The sequence below is a fragment of the Octopus bimaculoides genome, chromosome 4 (assembly GCF_046866305.1).
Source record: "Octopus bimaculoides isolate indiv1 chromosome 4, ASM4686630v1, whole genome shotgun sequence".
Classification (NCBI taxonomy): Eukaryota; Metazoa; Mollusca; class Cephalopoda; order Octopoda; family Octopodidae; genus Octopus; species Octopus bimaculoides.
Genome location: NC_142931.1, coordinates 25,595,164 through 25,619,651, shown reverse-complemented (window position 1 = coordinate 25,619,651; position 24,488 = coordinate 25,595,164). Strand labels below are relative to the sequence as shown.

At 32.1% G+C, this 24,488-nt stretch overlaps 1 protein-coding gene across 50 annotated transcripts in view; it reads left to right on the top strand.

Annotated features, from left to right (window-relative positions):
* Positions 1 to 22,467, top strand: part of LOC106881120 (rap guanine nucleotide exchange factor 6) — a 457,078-nt gene extending 434,611 nt beyond the window's left edge. For 13 of the 50 annotated variants that reach the window (XM_089350570.1, XM_089350545.1, XM_089350556.1 and 10 more), the window contains 4 exons: positions 3,836 to 4,024; positions 10,994 to 11,179; positions 16,334 to 16,399; positions 21,599 to 22,467. In XM_089350570.1, coding sequence (XP_089206696.1) covers positions 3,836 to 4,024; positions 10,994 to 11,179; positions 16,334 to 16,399; positions 21,599 to 21,630 — 473 coding nt within the window. In that variant the 3' untranslated portion in view covers positions 21,631 to 22,467. Of the gene's footprint in view, positions 1 to 3,514; positions 3,637 to 3,835; positions 4,025 to 10,993; positions 11,180 to 16,333; positions 16,400 to 21,598 lie in introns of all 50 variants that reach the window. The other 37 variants (XM_089350572.1, XM_089350547.1, XM_089350558.1 and 34 more) reach the window with 10 other exon arrangements.
* Positions 22,468 to 24,488: the final 2,021 nt, after the last annotated feature.

The following is a 24,488-nucleotide window of genomic DNA, read 5'->3' as shown; positions in this document are numbered from 1 at the left end:
GTCAGCTTTTGGTTATATAAATGTGTTGGATTGGACAGAATTTCATCAAGCAGTTTATTAGTGTAGTTAGTTTTGGTTCTTCCATTAATTTTATAAGCCTCTCTTGCTAAAATGTAAAGCTTAAAACCTTAATCTCTATGAGCAATGTCTACCACAGTATGAAGGCTAACTTGTCAATGTGTCCGTCAATGACAAAACAAATATTTCATTTTTCCTGATAGGACAGTAGGACTGTTGGAAATCCTCTTTTATGACTCTATCATCTTAAAAAACCCAGACAATGTGGTGCATGGCTTATATTTCCTATTGTTAGAGCTGACAAATGATTTTATGATGATTGATCAATTTGTGATCTGGAAAAATATTTGAATGCTCATATGTTGCAATTACCTTTTATATAATTCATTAGCTTTTAACAGTATACAAATACCAACAAATTGGTAGTCTTGCATAGTCATATACAAAAGTAATAATTTTTAGTGTGTGTGTGTGTGTGCATGAGGGAAAGAGTGCATAAATACAATGATTGACTCTGTGTGTGTGTGTATGTATATATATTAAAAATTTTGATTGCTTTCTAAGTTGGCATAGGCTGTTGGACATTTTTGTAGGATTCAACTAGTGAAGGATAGTGCCAGCCCCCAATGTTTCAGTTTTGGCATTATTTCTACAGCTGGATGCCCTTCTTAATGCCAACCACATGCTTTTTTTCATAACACCAACACTATTGAGGTCACCTTGCAATTTGCAAGACTAAAGAATTACTGAAAGGAGAATAGGAGAGAAAGAGATTGAATGATGACTTTATACAAGATGATGTGAGAGAATAAAATATGATGGACATATTGTTGTGCAAAGGTGGCAGTGGTGAAAGTAAAAGAGAAGACAATATATTAATATTGTAGTTTAACCATGTCAGTTTTGTGTTATATTGGTATATGAAATGTTTCTCTATTTACTATATTTTAAAATATTTAATTGAGTATCATTATGGCCATTGTTTCTACTTTCTGAGGAGTACTGTGTAACAAACCCCCCGTTCTTTGTTTATATTTTTATGTGCATATTTGATGTTTTAGTTAATATGAAAATTGTTTCATTTTTGTATGAAATGTATATATAGTCTTGATAAATATCAATAAATGTTATTTGTTGAATGAGTTTTGGAAAATACAACTATTGTAGTGTCCCTCTGTGTGCATATATATATGTATGTCTGTGTTTGTTTGTTTGTATGTATGTATGTATATATATATATAAATATATATATATAGTCATCCCATAAATAATGCGTTTTTTAAAATTCTTCTTTTATTTTTCAAAATTAAGAGAAACAATGTTCTTTTTTAATCTAAAATATACTCTCCTTCATTTCCTACAATGTTCTTCCTTCTATCTGGTAGACTTGCAAGGCCCCTCTTCCAAAATTCACTTGTCCGTGATGAAAAATACTCCTCCAGTGCTGTTCTGACTTCGTCTACAGGATTCATATTTTTTCTGTCCAAATGATTTTGAAGATTGTAGAATAAATGATAATCAGGTGGGGCAATGTCTGGTGAATATGGTAGGTGGGGCATTGTTTCCCATCCAGCCTTTGGAATGTCATCCTCGCTGTATGTGGCTGAGCATTATCTTGATGGAAGAACACCTTCATCTTGAAACCAAAGATGGTTGTTTTTCTGCTAGCGCAGGTGTCAATGAATGGTTGAATGATCAAATCCAAACTTCTCTGCTAGTTCCTCAACAATTATGATGGGATTTTGTTCTACCAGGGTTTGCAGGACGTTCTCATCGAACTCTATAGATCTTCCATGATGAGCCTAATCTTCTAGGCTGTAGTTTTGGGCTCAGAATTTCTGGAACCACTGTTGACACTGGTTTACGCTTATTGTCTGATCCCCATATACTACGTTAACATTCCTTGCACTTTCCATTGCATTGTTGCCTTTATTGAACTCATAAAGCAAAATATGCTCCTTTGTCACTTCCATTATCGCTTTGAAAAATAACTATTAAAATTGAACTGCACTAAGAATGAGGACAAGGTAAAATTACTTCCTGCTTTTATAGCAAGTTGATGCAGGTAGCTTATCCTGTTCCCCTCCGGCTTTTAGTTCATGGAATTGAAAAAAATCTCATTATTTACGGGATGAACCTATATATATGTGTGTATGTATATATATATGAATTGTGTACTGTCTGTTGTAGAACTTAGCTGTGTAAGTGTTGGTATTTTATTTACTCTCTTTTGTCCATTTTTGCCTGTTTTTGTTTACATCTGTTGTCTTATGTTGTCTTTATATGTCACTTGTCTTTTGTCTACATGTTCACTTAATATGGTTTCTTTTAAGAAGGGACAAGAATTGAAAACTATTAAGGGGAAATATGAGGAGTGGTAGTTTAACCCTTTAGCATTCACATTATTCTGTTAAATCAGATTCAGTGCTTATTAGTTAACATTGTTGTGAATTAATCATTCCTTATTTTGTCGCTTCAAGTTTTTGATAATGTTTGCTTATTTTAGAAGGACATTGTAGGGTAGGTGTAAGAAGCTAAATCTAGCCACTTTGAAAATAAAACAGAGAATATTTGGGCTGAAGTTGGCCAGTTTAAATGCTAAAGGGTTAATTTTAATATATATTTATTTCTTTTTCTTTTTTAAGTAATTTCAGATTATTAACTGCATGGTTCTAATATTAAAACTTAGTTTTAATCTTCTTTGCACAAGTAACATTTAAAAAAAAAAAAATTTTTTTTTTAATGCTACACATCCAATTTTGAAAACGGATGTCATAACACGTACACACACACATTACATGCATATATGAAGTACAATTAGTTACAGAAATTTCAGTATCTTTTTGTTTTTGCTTTCAGTCTGTATATAACATTGAGGGTAGTAGCCTTATATATTGTTTTTAGGTTTGATTTTTTTTTTAGCTTAAATTTTGTTATTAGTGAATTATTATTGTTTGTGCCAATGCTCCTGCATGGCCAGAACTGCGATGTTTTAAATCAAACTGTTCAGTATCTTTGCTGTAATGTTGACAACTGTGTTTGTCTTGGTAACCTTATTTCTTTAGTGCTTTAGTAAGTCATTATTTTTATATAATGTTTTTTTTTCTTCTTTATTTGCTGCAAATCCTTTATCTCTCTCTGCAGAGCAGCAAAATTTCAGGATGGTTTCGAGTGGGTTAACTTTGACAAAGGGAAAAAAGAGAAAAAAAAAAAAAAAAAAAAAAAAAGCATTTAAATGTTTAATCAAATGTGATTATATCTAATTTGTTGGTGCATTTGTTAAAAAGAAATTCTGATTCAATTAAGGTTGCTAAATCTATAATTTGAAAAATATTTTTCTTTTAATTAATGGAGATTTTTCAGATTGCACTTCTGTTAGTTGTTAATTATTTTTACTTTTCTCTTTAGGAAGAAAAAAAAAAAAACCTAATGTATCTTAAGTTTTTTTCTTAACAGATTTACTTACATTCCAAATTTGGAATTTTTATTTTGATAGATGTCCAGCACAGGAAAGGTGGGACATCGAAAACCTTACTGGATATTTGACAAACAAGGGGTAATCACACAAGTTCAATGTTTGTCTGTCTGGTGTCCAGTATTAGTTAAAAGTGAACCCTTGTATGTACCTCTGTATGTCCAATATTTACATATCACCTGTATGTCTGTGTCTGCTCTACCCCCTTCATCACCTTTGTTGGTCTTGTGCTTTCTCTTTAGTAGTTAGTTAAGTAGGTCTACCAGCTGTCGATGGAAGAAAAAAAAAATCAAACATGGGATACAGACAGAGACTTCATTATTGAAACTCATTTACTTGCAGCAGTTCTTCCAACATTAACCTATCAAGCTCCATCACCACCAGTTATTGTGGCATCCGTCATGCCACCGTCTCCCACCTCTTGCTTGTTTCCCTCTCAAGTACAGCAACCACATCTTGGCACCAACATCCCGCGTCCACCACTGCCACCATACCATGTTGCAGTGCAGAGTGCTTCAATGAACTCTTCAGGTGAGACTTCGGAATCATGGGTATTCTCCAAGTACTAACTTGCAAAGCTACTTAGAACTTCATTTTTCATTAAATCATTTCTTGGAATTAGTTTAATACTGCACTTGCCTCCATCAACTGCTCTGGAATTTTGGGAAATTTCTTTGAAATAAAAGGAGAGGGTTAAAATAATTTAAAGGGTTAATTAATCTTCTGATTCATTTTTAACCACCTAATCTAAAGCTGTGTATATAATGTATATATTATATGATATATATATATTGCTTATAACAGTCAAGTGAAAAGGTACTCAATGCATAATATAGAGTATAAATTATAAGTATTTGGCTGAAGGTGTATACTGTTTCTTACCTAAGTTTTACATTTACATGATTAGTCAGATGGCAGCATAGCATACTATAATGAAATATTCCATTATCTAAGATGATATTTAAGGGCCTAACTATTTCATTGGCTATCAGTGACTACATGAGTAATTCATAAGGGGTAATAATTCCCAGCTGGAAGAAAGCATTTTTCATCTGGGGAGATAACTTTGACATGATGCCAAAATGATTGTAGGAAAAATAATTTCCTAAAATAATTTTGACTTCACACGATTCAATAATTTTTCATGTATTATTATTTTAAAGTTTTTGCCTTAAGTGTGTCACATGGTATTCTTAAGAACGTGTTTTTCCTGCACGGTGGGGATGTGATTGAACTGAGTTAATATTTTAATGTGATTTTACTTGTCAAATCTTATCCTGTTCTGCAAGTTGGTTGCAGATTGTGGGTTCAACCAGTTGGACATCTGAAATCTGTTGACACACAGTTATGCTTGATTTAGAGTTCAGACTTTTTTGCTTTGAGGCGTGATAATGAGGTTTCATCTCTCCTGTTCAAGGCACAACCAGTCAAGATTCTGACTTTTTCAGGAACACATAAATGACAACAGCTAATGACTTGCAATGCATTGTGAGGTTATTTTCTCCTCTGTTTTTCAAAAACCAGATACATTTCACAAATAATGTCACATTACCCATATTTCTGGTCCCAAATGAATGTATGTGCAGCACCTTTCTCCATTCAGGTCTAGAAATAAGTTCAATGTAATATCCTTTGTGAAATGTATTTGATTTTTGAAATACAAGAGAAAACAACCTCCCAATAAAATGAAGGAAGATTGCAAAGACATACAACAATCTTGATAATTGCTATTGTAATCTGTTTGTTATTGGAAAAGTTCAAGATCTTGCCTCTGTCTGGCTTTATCTTGAATATGAAAGATGAAACATTCTTGTCAAGCCTCGTTACAAAGAAATTTGAAGTTTGATCTTTCAGGCATATTGTTGTACCAACAAACTTACAAGTTCAAGCTCATTGAATACATGACCTACAGCTGACTTGCATCATAACATGACTTGACAGATAAACTCAAGTTATATTTTATTCCTAACAAGTAAAGTCATTCTCTACTTCTCAAGAAAATCTTGTTCTTATGCAGAACATATGATGAGATGATTACCAGAGAACCGACAGAAGCATCTTTAGCATCAAGCCAAACCAAAACTATTTTAGTTTATTATTTTTGCTACAAAAATTTTACATCAAATTGAAGTTTGCTCTCAGTTGAAAATTACCATTTTTTTATGAATTACATAATGTGTATTAGCCAATGACATAGGGAGATCTCGACTCAAATTTGGATAAAGAAACATTTTATTATAGTACATAATGCTACCATTTGACTGATTCTGTTAACAAGAAACTTTAGTAATAACATACAGGTTTAGCTGAATTTATATATATATATATATATATATATATATATATAAACATACACATTGATTCAAAGCTGATTTACATTGTTGCCTCCTAGTTTTTTTTATTATGTGTGGCGTTATTGCCTGAAGGCTTGCATGTTGTCAGAAATTAAGTAAATTATCAGCTTTGAACAAGTGTATGTATACATATGATTTATGTAGTCTCTACATCATTACTCAGAGTTTCATCAAATAGCTAAAGTAGTTAGCTATTAAATTTAAGCCATTTGGATCTTCAAATAACTAATAAATTACATGCATCAACTCATTTATGTGTCCATTTTGGTAGTGGTTGTCATTCAACTTAGTACCAGGGGAGTAATTCACTCCTAAGTTTATAGGTTGCTTTCAGATGAACAGCATTTCTGTCTCATTGATATGAGGAAAACTGCAGCCTTGCCTTATTACAATTTTTGGCTAAAAGAGAACATCAAGTATAAAATAAAATGGAAGATACTGTGTATGGAGTAGGCTGTGTATATATATATGTCAGAAGGCATGCCAATTATGCAGCATCATACTGAATAGCATCAAATCAAAGGTCCCCTGAAATGTTTTAATATCAGTTCAGAGGTTTTTTGTAGCAAGTGTTGCTACTTTGACAAGTTTCTGTTGAAATTTTGAAAGCCTGTATTACCAAGCAAGTGCAGACAGAATCACTGAGCAATTTCACTACCCTGTTGTCTTGCTTTATACCCCTACATTTTTATGTCTCCACACCTACTTCTAGCTTATATAATTTATATATTACACAAACATATATGGAGCCTGAAATATCATCCTGGATCTCTATCTGACTTAAATCCTTGTAAGTCCACATTCTTCCAATTTTCTCCCTTCCATCCTTATTGTGTTTTGCCTGATCAATAACTTCATTTATTATTGGTAATCTTTATTACTGCTGAAAACTATCACCCAACCAATCCAAATGAAACAACTCATAACCTTAGAAATGAAGTATTTCTCCTGTATTATGTTGCACATGACATGAAGCAGCTACTTCCAAAGTGAACACGCAGATAACCTGATGTGTGTATTAGAGATCCAAAAGAATTAAATAACTCTTATGAGGATATTATGTAACTATTTGATGAAACTCTGAGTAACAATGCTACCAATTCTGAACACTGTATAAATCACATACTTCACTCTACTTTGTGTTGAGTACTCTCTCCATGGTTCATGTCATTCTCATTACTGTACAATTATTACATATATATGGTTAATTCTCATCCTTCATTTGGGGCTGAAAATAATTGCTATTTTAGAAATTGATTAATTACAGCTTGATTTGTGAAATAGTTTAACTTTAAACTTATTTTGGAAGTCACTAACCAGCATTATTCTTTGAGGAATCATTGCATCTAAATTTGAATAACTATTGTGCTTCCATTATTAACTACTACCACAATAATGGTGGTGATGGTGGTGGTGGGTAAATCATTGAAAATTGAACCAGCAACCTTGTGGTAAACTGCTATCAATTAGAATATTGCCATATTTTAGGTAACTAACTTCATCTGTGGCTGTTCGTGCTGACCGCATGTATATAACCCTGGATGGCTTTTTTTACATCTGGATTTAAAATTTATCCATTATCTTTAAGAAGCTGATTTTCTATTAAGATTTAAAAAGAAAAAAATGTCAATTAATTGGTGTTTTAGTGACATCCTTATAATGCTTATTTTTATTCATAAAACATTTTCTAATGCTTGGCTAACTAAAAATATCAATTAACCCTTATAACTATTTTCTCATTATGGTCACAATAAAAGGATTTTTTTTCTATATGCTGACTATATTGAAATGGTTGATTTTGTATTTTTGCTAATTTCATGACTTAGAAAATTGCATGTAGTTCTTGATTCATTTACACTTTAGATATATCTGTGGATGCTGCAGAGTACTGATGTCAGGTTACAACTCTTACACTTTGTGTATGCTTTACCAAAAACATTAATTATGAAACCTTAATTATGATATACTTTTAATGAAGATTTTCCATGTTTCTTTATCAGTCCTGTGTATTTTTTTTTTTTTTTTTTTTTTGGAACATTAAATTTTTGAGGTTCATTGATATTTTAAAATTTAACTGAATTTCTGTATGAAATGAATTTAGTGCCAGTTCTTGCAGTTTTATTGTAGTCAAGAATTATGTGTAGATGTCACATTTATTATCACTAGACTTTAAAGTATTTTTACTATTGACATCAGGTTTCTTTCATCAATCAGAAAATAGTCTGATGTGATAGCTATGGTGTTAAAGTGTGCTATGTTAAGGTTTTGCTTTATATATGTATGTGTGTAGTTCTTGTGAGCTATCTTATAGGAATTTTTTTATGTAAGTTAGTTGTGTAATACATGTGGTAGTGGCTTTATGTTGTAGATGAATGGCGACCTGGAAAACAAAAGTGATATATTTTTCATGTGTTGATCTGGAGAAAGGTCTATGGCCATGACCTTCACAATCCTTCTGAGAGTTGAGAAAATGATGCAATCAGCATTCTTCTTATATGATTTGCAACTCAATGATTATTGGAAAGGCATGTGCTGAGAGTTCTAGAGGGATAGCATTTTGGGGAAGAAGGACTGGGGATAGTGGTTAGTACAAAATCTAGGGTGAGGTGGACACCGTATAAGTATGAGAAAGAGGAATGAGTTAGGGGTGTCTGAGTGAAGGTGACATGCAACCAGTCAACTTTGAAGGGCGGTGACCTTTGAAGTTATGGTAGAAAAGAGAGAAAGAAGAGACATGTTTGGAGGTTGGAGTATTTTGGTGTTTGACTATTTGCTAATAATCCACAGTGACTACATGCCAGTCATCCTTTCCTTGGATTTTGTCTTGGATGCTTACCCCAGATATGGGTGCAATATTCCATTGTGAATCTTACCTGATCTTTGTAAAGGATTAGTTGTTACTTTAGACATTTTCTGCTTCTTTCTTACCAGCTAATCATACTTCCAACTCACTGCACTAAGCACAACTAGATAATTGTTTTATCACTTGATATTATTTTAATTGTATATAGAATTCTGAACAAAAATGTTGTCGTAGAAGCCATATTGTAAGACGTTAAGAAAAACTCAGCCCATAGATTACACACTTAAACTGATATCAGACATCACAAGCTAACTGTTTTCTGGAAGAAGCTTGATGTCACTAATAAAAAATAAAAATGTTGTAATAAAATATGGCAGTGTTTCTATGATTCTTGTCTACAATAAAATATGAAAAACAAAACGAGATCTGGAAGATCTTGAAATGTCAGTGATCCTCAGAAATTTATTGTTCCAAACAAAACATAAAAGAAACCTGAATAGATTCTTAATATAAAGGTTAAAACTGGACAATAGTCCTAGTTTAAATATCATCACTGTGCTGTGTTCATAGCTAAAACAACTTGTTTCAAGTGGTACAGTAAAAAATACATGTGTGCATAAATAAGTAGTTTCTACAGCAAACTTTACCTTGAAGAGATACGACCTCCATTAAGTTAATTTGTCATATGTTCATGACATGAGGACAGATTTTCCAGCGGTGCTTCAATGACCAATGGATTACTGAACTTAAACATCTACTTCAATTCCATTATGGAGAGTGGGAGAGAATGTTGTCAGTATGCAGAATATTGATATCAAACAGATTATAATGACATCCTTCAACACAAGGGAAAGAATTCAGTTTTCTGGAATGGTAATCAATTCTTGCATGTCTTAAATTATTTCCTCTCTTATATTTTTCTGCAACTGTGGTTGGTTGTGTTATCATTGAAAATAGCAACTCAGTTACCACATAGAGATATATCCTTTTATAATCAAATATTTGTCTTAAAGTCCCATGTTAACTGGAGCATTTTATGTCACAGAATCAACTCTTTATGCAAATTGCAGTTCTCTGCAATCAAGAATGACTAATTTTAACTACTTCATAAGTAAGATATTTCTCGGGTGTATTTAAGATTTTGCTTGATCATCTGATTATTCACTCCAAATTCATCCAATCTACTTCAATTTTTCTTTTCTTTTAATAATGATTACAGCTTCTTCCAATTCTGTTTTCCTTGCAATTTACAAATCTTGTTAGGAATTTTTTCCATTTTTTTTTCGATTGCTTTTTTCAAATGTTAAATTTCCATTGAAGTAAGAACCACTTGTAAACACAAGTTTAGCTTTTAATAGTTTTAAATTGTGATTTTAATAGATATGATTTTGTCGTAAACTTGACTGCTTAAATAATTTTGTGTACGTTTCCTGTTAAATCAACATTTTAAACTTCAAAGTTATGTAATACTGCTTTAAATCTATGAATCACCTCATCCATGTATATCATACAGCTAATAAATACAAATTCTGAGATTTTGAATAGAAGATTGATGGTGGAGGTGGGTGGGTATGTTGGTACATGAAAGCTTTCAGTACATTGTGTGAACAGAGTTTATGAAAAATATATCATTTGTGTGATCTCTGAAATCATTTGAAATGATTCTTTAATTCTCTAGATCAGTCAGGAAGAAACTGCTGGATATTTTGTTGCTGTTCTATACTGGGTTGGGTTTGGATTATTGTTACTGGCATCGATCAGTTGATGGATCTTAGGAAAATGGCAATAACTGCTGGATATTTCTTAGTTTTTAATTCATATAGCTGTAGGAGTTGCTTATTAGACCAAACAAGTTGTGCACTTTTTTCTTCCTCTAAAGATGTAACTGTGATTACATGCAGGGGTAGAAGGCTGTTGGGGGAAGATATGAAAGTATTGTAGTGCAAACAATCTCTAGGGTTGATTATGGCTACTATAACTACTATATATAAAAATGTCAAACTGAAGAAAGATTGATTCATTTTTAAGTATACTTTTAATAAATATTTCAATTCTTTACTATTTTTCTTTTTTTCTTCTTTTTATATTTTGTTTTTGAAAAACATTTACACTAGAAAGTGTTATACTCTTCTAACAAGTGTTTACATGTGTAATAACCTCCCCCACTTCCTGCTGCTGCATGTTTCTTGCATATATTTAAAAAATTGCTTGCCTAATTGCATGATTGGTTGCATGATTCTTTGTACGTGTGTGTGTTTATTGTTGTTTTTCTGCATCCCACCTTGACTATTAATTGTCAAGTATGATTGTTCTTAACATTGGATAATTTTCCCTTCTCGGCAGCTTATAGTCACTGCATCCAACAGACATACACGAACATGCGTCGGCCACCCTTGCCTGACTACCATTCTGCTACCCAAATGGCTCATCTTGCACGCCAGAAACAAACTTGGCAATTGGAACGAGCCCATTCACATGAAGGGGTGATAGGATACTACAATGAGGAAGAATTTGAGGCAACTGAGGACGGTATGTGAAAATAAGACATAGATGTTCTTGGTGTGCAATAATTGTTAGATATTGAATTTTCCAAACGATCTCAATTACCTAAGGATTAGGTTTGTTATGTGGCAGTCAGGAAAACTTTTTGAATTGTTTAAGAAAAAAAACCTTCTTTTTTCCTTTTTAGACTTTTCTCTACTAATAACATTTAGAATTTAATGGTAATGAACTTAATAGCTACTGACAATAATCATCTTTTGACTTGCTTCTGTTATAAGACAGGACAAACTGCTGCTCTAATTTTACATAGTGAATACACATGGATGTGTATGTGGGCAAATATATATATATATATATATATATATATATATATATATATATATACATACACATAATAAAATTGACAAAAAGAGTATAGTGAGCTTGTCAAGAGTAGTAGAAAATCCAGTGTTTCAGATTATATCCTTCTTCAGCAAATAAGTGACAGAAGTGAAAGTAGAGGCACAGCAGTTGCAACCACTTTTTAAAAAAATATTTTTTCAACTTAGAGGATGTAAAACTCTGCTGTTTCTCTTTAATTTTACTCCTGTCCACTGACTCTGTCTGAAATGTTGGATTTTCCACTCCCTACTGCAAGCTCATTATTGTCTTTTTGTTGATTTTTACTAAATACAAGTCTTTCTGATGAAAACCAACACCAGTCTCTTTGGAGCTTGTTTGACCATATGTGTATGTATATATATATATATATACATAGTCATGTATAAGATTTTCTGTAATCTCTTTGTAAACAGCCTGACTTTAAACAAAACTGCAACTTGCTCCCTGCTGGGTATTATTGGTATTATTCAAAGAAATTGCTAAACCATGCCGGTCTGTTTCTGCATCCTTCTGATCTCATTACAAGATCTCTTTCTCCTTATCTTGCATTGTGTATAATATGTATTACTAAGATTTCCTGAACTTCTTTGACTGACTCCTACATATAACAGAAATCCTATGTAATATTTCTATACTTCTGGTCACTTTTCCAATTTCATTTCTTTCAACTGACAATTTTTGTCAGAAATCTTTCTACTTATGATACATCTTAACTAAATGGTTTATAAAAGAGCAAGCACTTTTGTGTACTTAGCTGTTGACTTCAGTCTTATTAAGCTTTATCGATCACTTTGCAAAACAGCAATATGAATATTTAAGCTTTCTTTTAAAATATTGATATCATTCTCTTTCTGCATATGAACTTCCTGTTATTTGCTTCCAGTTTTAGATATCTACAAATCTACACTAATCGCAGCTTTCTATTATTTCAAATAATTTCTGTATGAATTTTGTGTGTGCACCTTTTTTGTGTGTGAGTATGTCTATGCACACCTGAATTCAAGAATAATCATATTGGTATAATATAAAAATGTTAAAGGCTTTCTTACAGTCTTCCTGTACATCTATAAAAACTTGCTGAGTAAACTGTAAATGCTTTCTCCTCCTCCCCTCTCCACAGAAAAAGTGTTTTAATATCAGTTGTTATTGAATGCAATATCTACTGTGACTCAAGCTTTCAAACTGTTTAGAGATTATCTTAGAGATAATGCATATTGTAAACCAGAACGGAATTACAGAGAAGAGCAAAATTCATCTTGAGTGAAATGTAAGATAGGATTTGATAATTATGTACTTTGTATCTACTATTCAGGGGTGGGTGGGGAACTTAATCTTTATAAAATTAGCTGCCTTAAGTGGTTCTTACAAAATTATAAATCTCCTTTTAAATTGTGAATGTTTATCATAAAGGATCAGCATTCATTTCCATTCTCTTATATTCTCCATTTGAACTACTTTTTGATTTCCAAATGTACAAAGATATGAGAAGTACATTAGGTTCTTATGTGGGCCTTTTTTTTTGTTTTGAAACAAACAATCATTCCACTGCACATTCTACTCTTTAACCTTTAGCATGCTTAGATGCATCTTACTACTGTATGGGTTTCCTTCCCTGTAGCTTCAGGTGCATTGTCACATTGAGAGGGGAGGAAACTTGTATGGTGACATGATGCACCTACAGCGTGCTAAAAGTTAAAGTGAAGAGCAATCAAAAACAATGTTAAAACATGTAGCATAGTTTATATTGATACTGGCTGCATTTGTAAGAAAACATGAAATTTTATTTGCTAATTGCCATTGAAAGCCCATTAATATGAGATGCAATCTAATAAGTAGAAACCAATTAGTTAAATTATTAATTCATAAATATCTGAGTAATCTATAGAAATATACACACTTTACATGTAGGTGTGAAATTTCATAAAATTTTGCAGATTATATTTCATTAGTGAAAGATTCGTTTAGGAGTTACCTTATATGTCTTCTTTCGAGCTGAGGACAAAAATATTAGCAATCTCAAATGACGGAGATAGAATTTTTCAATAGCTATACCAATGAATCTTTACTGTTTTGATATTTAGTTCCTATCATCTTGAAGTATTTAGTTATGTTTAACTTGAGTATATATTGGGATTGATTAAATGAACTGCTCTTGAAAAACCGATGGTTATGAATTCAATATAAGTTGATTGTGAACTAAAAGCCTGAAAGTATATATACATCTGTGTATAAATTTTAAAAAAAATATGTAGAAGTTTGAGATGAAGATTAAATAATACCTGCTTTTTATAGTTATTTTTAATCATTGTCATCAGACATACATGTATAACTTCCTTCATTTCTTAAAAAAAAAAAAACAACAAAACTACATCTCCAAAAAAAACAAAAACAAATATTGTTATAATTTTTATTACTTTCTACTTTTTCTTAAAAGTAGAAAATAATAGATAATTAAAGCAATAGTAATCTTATCAGAGATGTCACATGATTGTGAAATATTGGTGTAAAGTTTTGGCAGAAATATAATTTTCTACATAAATAATATATAAATACAAATGCACATTTTTAGATAGTGTTGGAAATTTGTATTAAGCAACTAGAAAGATTACCAAAGATTATATAAATTTGTACAATATTTTAGTAAAGGAAAAGACAATTAAAGAATATTCCACTTGACATTCTTTGTGTCTCCTGTGATATGTAACACAAAACCTGTCCTCATTTAAATACTTTGGGTTTCTCCAGAACTTATTATTTTTGTCATTTCTTAATATTTTTTTCTTTTTTTTTTAATGATTTTCTTTGATGATAACATCTGTATTGATATATCCCTTTAATTAGTGGGAGTTAAGTGATGGAGACCCAATTCTATTTAGATCCTCAAACAATATGCTTCTTGTTTTTGCTGGTTTCGTCATTAAATGAACAATCAGATGTGCAATGTTATCTCCCTTATGAGATTTCCATTCACCTGTAGACCTGTCTAATACAGGTCATCAACTTTTGCTCATCAGCTTTCCATGTCCATATATTAGAGAAAATAATTTTGTTATAAACTTTAGAGAGGTCAAAGAATATGTTTCATAATTCTTGCAAAGTCATATTTTTCATTTTTTTTTTTTTTCTCCTCTGCCTACTTTCAGCAGGGAAATTATGTAAATTCGATTCTTGTTACACTTTTAATCACAGAATTGTTGGGAATTGGTAATAATGCATGTCTTGGGTGGCTCATTTGTTTTACAAAACCTGTGTATTGTCAAAAGTCTTTCCATATGGATTTCTGCACAGTGCCGTCACATCTTAGATAAATTCATTTGTTGTCATATGGAATTTCAAACTCTGAGGGGCATGTCGATGTATGTGAAAAAAGATGTCCTTTTCCACCTCTTCGTACTAAAATTGGTTTCCATTTACCAGTAATGTCAGATGTTCAATTTCAAATTTCATTATGTCATGGGCAGCAATGCTGTTTAATTTGAAGATGCTAAGATGCTATTAAAGATGTTTTATTCTACCTGCCGCCATTGTAATAACACTCGTCTGTCACCGAATCCTTTACTAGTGAACAAAGTACTTTTATAGATTTTATTCAATGTTGTACATGAAAGACAGATGTAATCAGCTGGTCTTTGTATAGAATATCTACCTGGACAGAAAAAGAGATATCAACTGGACTAGTTTCAATCCTGTGTTGGAAATTCATTAGTGACTTTATCAACTATCTACTGCTTGTAAACCCACCATTACTAAGTACTTAAGTAGATCAAACAGATTTAATTGCATATGTATGTCCTTAGTAGCTAGATTGATTAACAAGTTATTAGTGTAGTAACAGTATTTAATTTTAATGCTATATGTAATACAGAGTGCATCTATAGATGTTAGCCAACATTTTGTGTAAAAGACAGATGTAAACACCTTGCCTTTGGGCAGAAAAAGAGTATCTTTTTTAACTACATTCACTTTGTTTTCATGTAATTGCTCTACAAGAATTCTTATTAAAAGATGCACTATATTCAACTTCTGTGAGTCAAACAAAAGGTTTATTTAAGAATTTTGAGAAAATTACTGAATATAGCAGGCCACTGAAGAAGGCCAGAGATTACAGTGGTCAAAATGTTGTAAGTATAGCAACCAAAATGAGGTACTAGTTCAAATATGTTTAAAAAAATAGGCAAAAAAAAAAAGAAGTACGGCTGTCACTCAGTATCAAAGTAGAGTTGATAGCATGTATCATCCTTTCATTATTAGTTTTAGTAGCTATGTAGTCATGTACCATCTTAACCATCCCACCTCTGAAGAGAACTGAAGAGAGTACTAGCATTTGGTTGGTGCTCATTTTCAGCTGAATAAACTGGAGCAACATGATATGAAGTGCCTTGCTCAAGGACCCAGCCTGCCATCCTAATCCAAAAATCAGACTCGTGATCTTAGGATTATGAGTCCAACATCCTGACCAACTCTCCATTTACCAAAAGTGTGTAATGATGGATAATTACTCATGTCAGGGAATCAGATAACAGTAAGAGGCAGTTAGGAGCAATTGTATTTTATCTTATTTTTTTTTATGTTGATTATTCCTTAATTTTTTATTTCTGATTAAAGCTTTCCTCACTATCTGTGTATCCCTTATTTTTACATTCATACACTTTCACAACAACCCACACATATACCCTTTTAATCGAATAGATTTTTCTCCTCTTACTTTGTAGTGGTAGTTCATAAATTATTGAGTTTTTATGCCCTGACTTAGGGCTGCACACATAAATGTTATTCTCTTTTGTGTCCCGGATTTTTCAGGCAGTAATAATGCTTGTCCTGCTGACAACAACACAAATTCTTCAGATCATTCCTCCCCCCTCATTGGTGAGTATGCTTTCATAGCATGGTGTTTAACTAGCTCTTGTATCACACTACCCCACTTCTCCTTTTTTTATTTTTAGTCAATCTGCACTCCTTAGTAATCCCTGACACTTAATACTCCTAAGGCCTTAATTCCGTATATGTTATTGTGTAACATTTTCATTTAGTTATTCATATGTAGCATGGGTTTAATTAGGTTCATAAATCATAGCTTTTGCATGAATTTTGGTGTTGGTGTTATGTTTGATGGCCACCCTCTTGTCTACTATACAGTTATAAAGTGATAGTGGCTGTTTCTTAACTATGTAAACTGAAGCTTTAGAGTAATGTTCTTTGTTTAAGTGTGCTATAATAGGACTCATGAAAAGACACTTAAACATAAAATATAGAAAAACAACTTAGCCTGCTTTTTAGTTCCTAGTTGAAATCAGTCTAATCCATATATGTTACTAATATCAATGAAAAAGAGAGCATAACAGTCCCTTATAAATCTTGGCGTAGTCAACTTTGCCTTCCTTCCAACAGTAACAAAATATTCAAACAGTTGACTACATTGTATTCCTGTTTGGTTAAAAAAATAAAAAAGAGGCTCTACTTAAATGATGATTATTATTATGATTAATTTAATTCAGACAATAAAGTGTGGGGGTACATATGATTAATTTCTGTGTGTGTGTGTGTGTGTGTGTGTATGCATGCATACATATCGCAGTTGTGGCTGTGTGGTAAGAAGTTTGCTTCCCAACCCTATCATTCTGGATTCACTCCCACTGTGTGGCAACTTGGGCATGTGTCTCTGTGTCTGTGTTTGTCCCATGCCACTGCTTGACAACTGGTGGTGGTGTATTTACATCCCTGTAACTTAGTAGTTTTGGGGGGAAAATCCCCAATAAAATAAGTACCAGGCTTTCAAGAAAGAAAAAAAAAGGAATGGAGTTGATTCATTCTACAAGGTATGCCCACAGTCTAATGACTGAAACAAGTAAAAGATAAAAGATATGCTGTCATACAATCTTCAATGGCATATCACTTAAATGACTTCTAATGAAATATCTAAAGAATTGGTATTTTATGAAAACACATGTTACATGATCTTGTATGTTATTACATGCCAAATAATGTAATGTATAGCGTTAATGAAACAGTAAATCACGGACTTTAGTTGAATTATTATTAAGGGTTGATAAGCTATTACTAGTAAGATGTTAATGATCTATTTAATTATCTTCTACTTCATAATATAAAATGCATTTGAAATAATTCTCTTCTTTTCCCTGACAGTGAAGTGTCATTAATTCTGGGTAGCCGATGTAATTTGTCAAGACCCAAAATGATCTTTAACCCTTTAGCATTTAAACCAGCTCAAATACTCTACCTGTTTTCTGTTCATACTGGCCAGATCTGGCCTCATTCTAAAAATAAACACATCATTGAAATTTCAAAGCTACTAGATAATGCATGACTAATTCAAATTAATGTGAATAAATAAGCATTACACTTGACAAAATAATCTGAATACTTAAGGGTTATATGTCATAGGTCTTAAAATTGTCTACTGCATTACTTTTTTGCCTCTTCAGAGGCATTGCTCATTCTATGGAAACCTGATAGTCTTCCAGTTTATATCTGTCCAGTTTCATAGTTTGGAGAGCTATGATTAATATTTTGAAATCCTGCTAAGGTCAACTTCGTTTCCATCCTTTCAGGGTTAATATGATAGATGCTAGTCAAGACTTTGTGATCAATTTAATCAACTAACCCCTCCCCTCAAAATTTTAGGCCTTGTGTCTATGACAGACACAACTGCAGTGGATTGGCCAAATTGTTAGTGTTGGGCAAAATGCTTTGAAGTATTTGTTCCAGCAGTTTATATTCTGAGTTCAAATCTCACTTGGTCATCTTTGCATTTCATCCTTCTGGGCTTGATAAAATAAAGAACAGTTAACTACTGGGATGGATTTAATCAACTACCTCGTTTCCACAAATTTCAGGCCTTGTGCTGATGAAAGAAAATAATAATTATTATTATTGTTGTTAGTGCTGTAGAGTTGCTATAGGAAATATCTTACACTATTTAGTTTCATCCTATGTCTGAATGCAAATCAAAACCTTGTCTTTCTTCTGGCATCAGTAGAATAAATACTGTATTGGGGTTGATTTCTAAGCTCCATTATGTCCTATAAGTTGAGTTTCATAATCATGTGGTTGAGCTTGCTTAAACATGTCTTTCGATTGCTAATTTCTTGTTTATGGTTGCAGGTCCTATAGACAATTGCAGTGTCAGTCAAACTGATGGGTTTCCCAGACCAAGATTCATAAAAGTGTAATTTGTTTTGCAAAGTTGGAATAAATCCAAAGACACAATATTTTTTTTTATGCTTTGCATTTCATTCCCTACCACCATCCTGTTTTCCAATGATAGTGGCATTTCTGCTCTTTTCAGGGATTCAGTATATCACTGTGACTCTGGGTGGCTAATGGATGCTATACCTTGCCAAAGGTCAACCCGTGATTTTCTCTGGTACTGCTTATTGAGTATTTGCAGCTAACCTATATATCTACAAGCCATTTCCTTATCTGCAAACTGGGGACTCGATGGTTGGAATTTTCATCATCAAACCATAATTCCATGATGCAAAACTTGTTTTCCATAGACTGTCATGTTACATAAAAGTCAGTAGTGAAAATGAGTTCCACACTGCAGAACTTCACACCATAGCCAGATTTTTATCAAGTGACACTTCAGTAATGTGGGGGATGCCCGATGTAGTTTTCTGCCACCAGTTAGAGATCATTATTCTGAGTTCAAATCCCACTTAGGTAAAGTTTGCCTTTCATCCTTCCAAGGGTCAATGAAATAAAGTACTTTTTAATTACTGGAAGGGATTTTATATACTAACTCCCCTCCCTCTTATATTTCAAGCCTTCTATCTATATTAGAAACAAATGTGGTGGATTGGCAGTTCTAACATCTTCAGTATTTATTCCAGATCTTTACATTCTGAGTTGAAATCCTGTCAAGGCAAACTTTTACCTTTCATTCTTCTTTAATTGATAAATTAAAATACCTGTCATGTACTAGGGTTGATGTAATTAACTAATCCCCTTCCTACCCAAACTCTTGACCTTGTACCTGAATTAGCAATCATAACGATAATAATTATTATTACGCAATAAGAAGAGTGTGATATGATATATAATACAGATTGATTCTGTTTACTTACCTTCATGAAGAGTCATGTCAGTCTTCATAATTTATCAAAGTCAAGTAGTTTGATGAGATGATTGATTTTTCAGTTGCACCGAGCTCATTTGGTAAACAGTTATTTGGTATTTATTACATATCATATCGTGGTCTTATTATTTACCTTCATGAAGAGTTACAGCAATCTTCATGAATTATCAGCATCATAATCATTATTATTATTATTATAAAGTAAGTACCAGTTGAACTCTGGGATTGATGTAATCAACTCATCCCTACCTCCCCCAAGCTGCCCTTGTGGCAAAAATATGAAATAATAATAAACATCATTATTATTATTATTATTATTAACCTTTAGCCCACTGTATTTTCTTTAGAATTGTTTCCCCTACCATTGACCTGTTTCTACAGGGGAGAAAACTCGTATGGTGACATAATGCACCTGCAGTCTGCTAAAGATTAAATAAGGTGTTAAGCTGGCAGAACCATTAACATACTGGGCTATATGCTTTATGGTATTTTGTCTGTCTTTACATTTTTAGCTCTGATTCTGGTGAGATTGACCTTGCCTTTCATCCTTTCAGGGTCGGTAAAATAGGTACCAGTCAAGTACTGGAGTTGATGTAATTTAGTAGCTCCCTCTCCTCTCAAAACCTACTGGCCTTGTACCAAAATTTGAAACCATCATTATTAGTAAATAGATTTTGCCTTTCTTATCAGAACAGTCTTTATTCCTCTTGCATGTTGCCTACCTCAAACTCTGTCTTACATACTGCATACTATATAGTGTAACATTTTGAGATCAGCTGCATGTTATAGAAATATTGATGATACTGAGGGTACTATGAAAGTAAAATGAAATGAAATTCTTAAAGAACAGGTAGATGCTGTTTTCCTGTCTTAGATGAAAAAATATTTGTTGGCCATATTCATGCTTGTACTTGATCTCATTTTGATGTTGATATCTGTTTCATTTCTGTTAACAAATCAAATGGATTTTATGTTATGAATAATTTCTTTTGGTTGTTAATTGTGTTCCCTTTTGAATTATTTGATTTCTGAAATCAGATTCCTTTGAAGCATGTAACTCCTTAAAATTTATCCATTACCCTACTTGTCCCTTTTCTCACACAATTTTATAATTTAAGTGACATTGTGTATTTTCTTCAGTTTTCTTTAACATTCTCCCATCCCCCCCCCCCCCCCCACTTATTTTGTCTGTGACTCAGTTCCTAATCTTAATATTTTGGTTTTGTGTTTGATATTTAACAGTATTGTCCAAATCCACTGTTTTCATAATCATGATTTCAGTGTAATCCTGAAAGTTTTAAAAGTTACAGCATGTATGTGCTAAATTCTTACTGTAGCTTCATGTTGAAAATATATATTTTGCTAACTACAATTAATTCTAAAATCAGTCATGCGCCTGTAGGAAAGAAAAAGACGTGAATGTATATGTCTGAGTTGTTCACTTCTGGTGTGTGTGCAATTACATACAGATTTTAAAAAAATAAATTTTTTTAAAAATTTTATTTGAAGGTAACTCAATTTGCCAATTTTCAGTATTTACTCCAGTAAAAAATAAGCTACTGGAATTTGTCTGTAATCTAAAAATGCTTTACTGATCTAATGAAAATAATTTTAATTTTTTTCCTCACCTTTACGCTGTACTCATCCTATATTACAAACACTCTATGAAGCATATATAATTTGCTTAAGATTTTTTTCTTATATAAATTGGTTTCATTTATTTTCTTAGATTTTAAATCTCACACCCACACACATGCACATACACATATACCTACAACCTCTATTTGTAGTCACTAACCCTTTCATGTATATAATACTCTACCACACTCTGCTCTCATTGGTGGTGTATCTTCACAACTTAATTTTTTATTTAACAATTGCTTTACTAATAATCATTATTTAACATCAACTGTGTAATTTTGTTTTCTTGTCTGTAAACTAATATTCTTTCCATTACATTTTTGCAGAAGTTGATGAAGAACAAGTTTCTGCTGTCTGAGATGGACATTTTCTTGGGTGCAGCGTCTTGAGGCATTTCTCAACTCGACACTATCATAATAATTTTTATCTGAAATGAATCCTCTGTAGAATAAAAAAAAGTTTACTGGTATGGATATTAAAACAGATCTGACAGTTTTTCCAGAAAGTCTAACTTTATAGTTCCTCATCACATGTTGACCAGTTGTGATTGGCTATTTACCTTACTGACTTCAAAATACGGCTACTGTTATGTCTTTGGTCATTAGCTATCTCACCTTTCCTGTCACTATTTATAAATTTCACTAGATTGCTGATATCAATTTTGCAGCAAATGAACACATTACATTATCAGCCATCAATTATGCTTGAAAACTAAGGAGAAATTCAAGTTTATTTTGTATATTTTTAGATATATCTTCTCTCTTTTTAACGAATATAAACTTCATTGAACAGAAACTGAAGAGAAAATCAGTTCAGATCGGAATTATTTGTTTCATTCATCCAGACAACATAGCCAATATAAAACACATCTATTTTCAAATAGTTCTGGTTTCTTCATCTTTCTCCCATCATTCAGTAACATTTATGGAAAAAAAAATAAAAATAAATAAAAAAATTCTTAGCCTGAACACTATTTGGTAAAAAAAAACAACAAAAAAACAAACAAAAACAAAACAGAATTCTCTTCATTTGTGTATTAATAACTTAATTTCAAGACCTTGTTTTGAAATTTGTAACAGAAAAATATTTAAAGAAAAGAACTCTATATTGTTTGCACTGATTAAAGAATCGGTTTTTACAAGGAAGGAGTTAAGAAAAAAGAAGAAAGAAAAATAAAAGTAAAAAAAAAAAAAAATGGGAAATTCTCAGAAGTATGGATATGTAGAACTAATATATTATTTATCCCATTATGAAACTTATGTTAATTTTAGGTCTATCTGCTGCAGTTTTGCCTCTACATCACTCCTCTCTCATCTGCTCAGTTGACCTAGCAGGAAGTTTTGGAACAACATTTGCTGCTATTTAAAAAACAGTTTAAAAAAAAAAAAAAAAAAAAATCTGCTTTCAGAGAGAAATTCTTCTGTCAAACTACTTATGCTTAAACATGTTACCTAACTTCAATCCGGTGGTCAGGCAGCAGATTTTTGTGTGTTGTTTTGTTTTATTTTGTCATTTTCTTAACCAGCAATCTGTACGGTATGTGGAAAATTTGGCAGAAACAGTACAGCTCTTGAATTCTCATATTGATATTGAAATTATATTCAAACAACATAAATAAAAGAGAGATAGAGAGAGAATGATAAATCAATTAAACAATACTCTGATTGAAATGTGCTGACTATGGTTAAGTCTTCAGATTGTGGATTACTCAAATACAAACAAATTTTTTTTTTTTTTAAAAACATGAGATGACAAAAAATAGACACATACCAAGGAACCTTCTCCCTGCTGGAAATCTCTAATCATTTATATAAAATTTTGTGTGTGTGTGCGTGTGATAAAATTAATTTAATTTCATTGATTATTCCAATCCCACCCCTATATGTAAGGTTGGACCATGTTGTACATTGCATGCAAAGAGGCAATTATCTATCTGGACCTAGGTCATCTTGAAAATATGAAAGAGAAGTAGAGAGGGAGAAACTAAGAGAAAATGAAAACTGCACAACACATCTGAAAGTAATTTTTAAGTCAAAAACCCAAAAGTGATTTTTTTTTATGTATTGTTTGTATGCTTTTTTTTTTTCTTTGAATAAGCCAGAGTGGGCCGTTCCTAATTCATGCAGGCAGGCAACGGTTTTCTAGTTTTTATATAACGGGCAAGTGCATTAATCTTTTTGGAACTAAGTTGGTGTACCATCGTTAAATATTGTAGTTGCAGTCTGACTATTGTGGGCAATCAGCAGGTGCCAGTTCTGAAAATGGTTCCATGTTGTAAATATATGTATGGTTTTTGTTTGTTTTCCATTTTTTTTTAAGCTTAAAAGAAACTTGAAATGCTCTTCTTTTCCTTTTCTGTAATCATAACCATCTTCCGTTTTTTATTTTTTTATTTTTTGCCTCCTCCTCCTCCTCCTTCTCTCTCAATATAGTTTAGAACTGACGAAAATGATCCTGGGCTGAAAATTTAACAACTGTATATAATTTAAAAATTTTCACAAAAGATGAGAAAATAACTAAATTAAAGTAAAAACCTTGTGCATCCCAATCATTCCACATGTCATTGTTTAAGTGGTGGCGCCTCTGACCATTGTTCTTCACATAGCTTTAACATGAGGCTTTCTTACTTAAACATTTTGATGCGGCTGAAACTCAAATTAACTACAGAAATTATTTAAAGAGAACATCTTTATTTCTTTCATGTTTATTTATATCAAATTTTACTTTTGTCATATTTTGTTGGTGTATTAATATTATTTATTGTCCACACAACAAAAGACTGCAACATTTTTAGCATTTAAGATATACTGAAAGCAGAAAGCTGAGTAGAGTGTCAGTTAACTTTCAAATCACCTAAGAAAATTTCTGTTTTTTTAAATTTGTTTTTAATAAACATTTGTGCTCTTTTAGTATTTGTAATTTTAGGAATTGTTCCCATTCATCACTATGGATGCTATCATCTTTTACAGACAACTTTCAGCTCTAAATGAATTCAATGTTAAGTGCCTACACGTAAAGATATTTGAAAAAAAATGAGAAACTGCTAATTAACTTCAAAACTACCCTAGGCCATGTTAATTTTGGCCTGTATTTTTATAGTCATAAACATTTATTGACAAATTGGACACACTTCAAATTCATTTCTTATTCTATAGAAACCTAAAGGGGGGAAAATATCAATCAAAATCAAATTTTATTTATAATTTTCATTTCTTT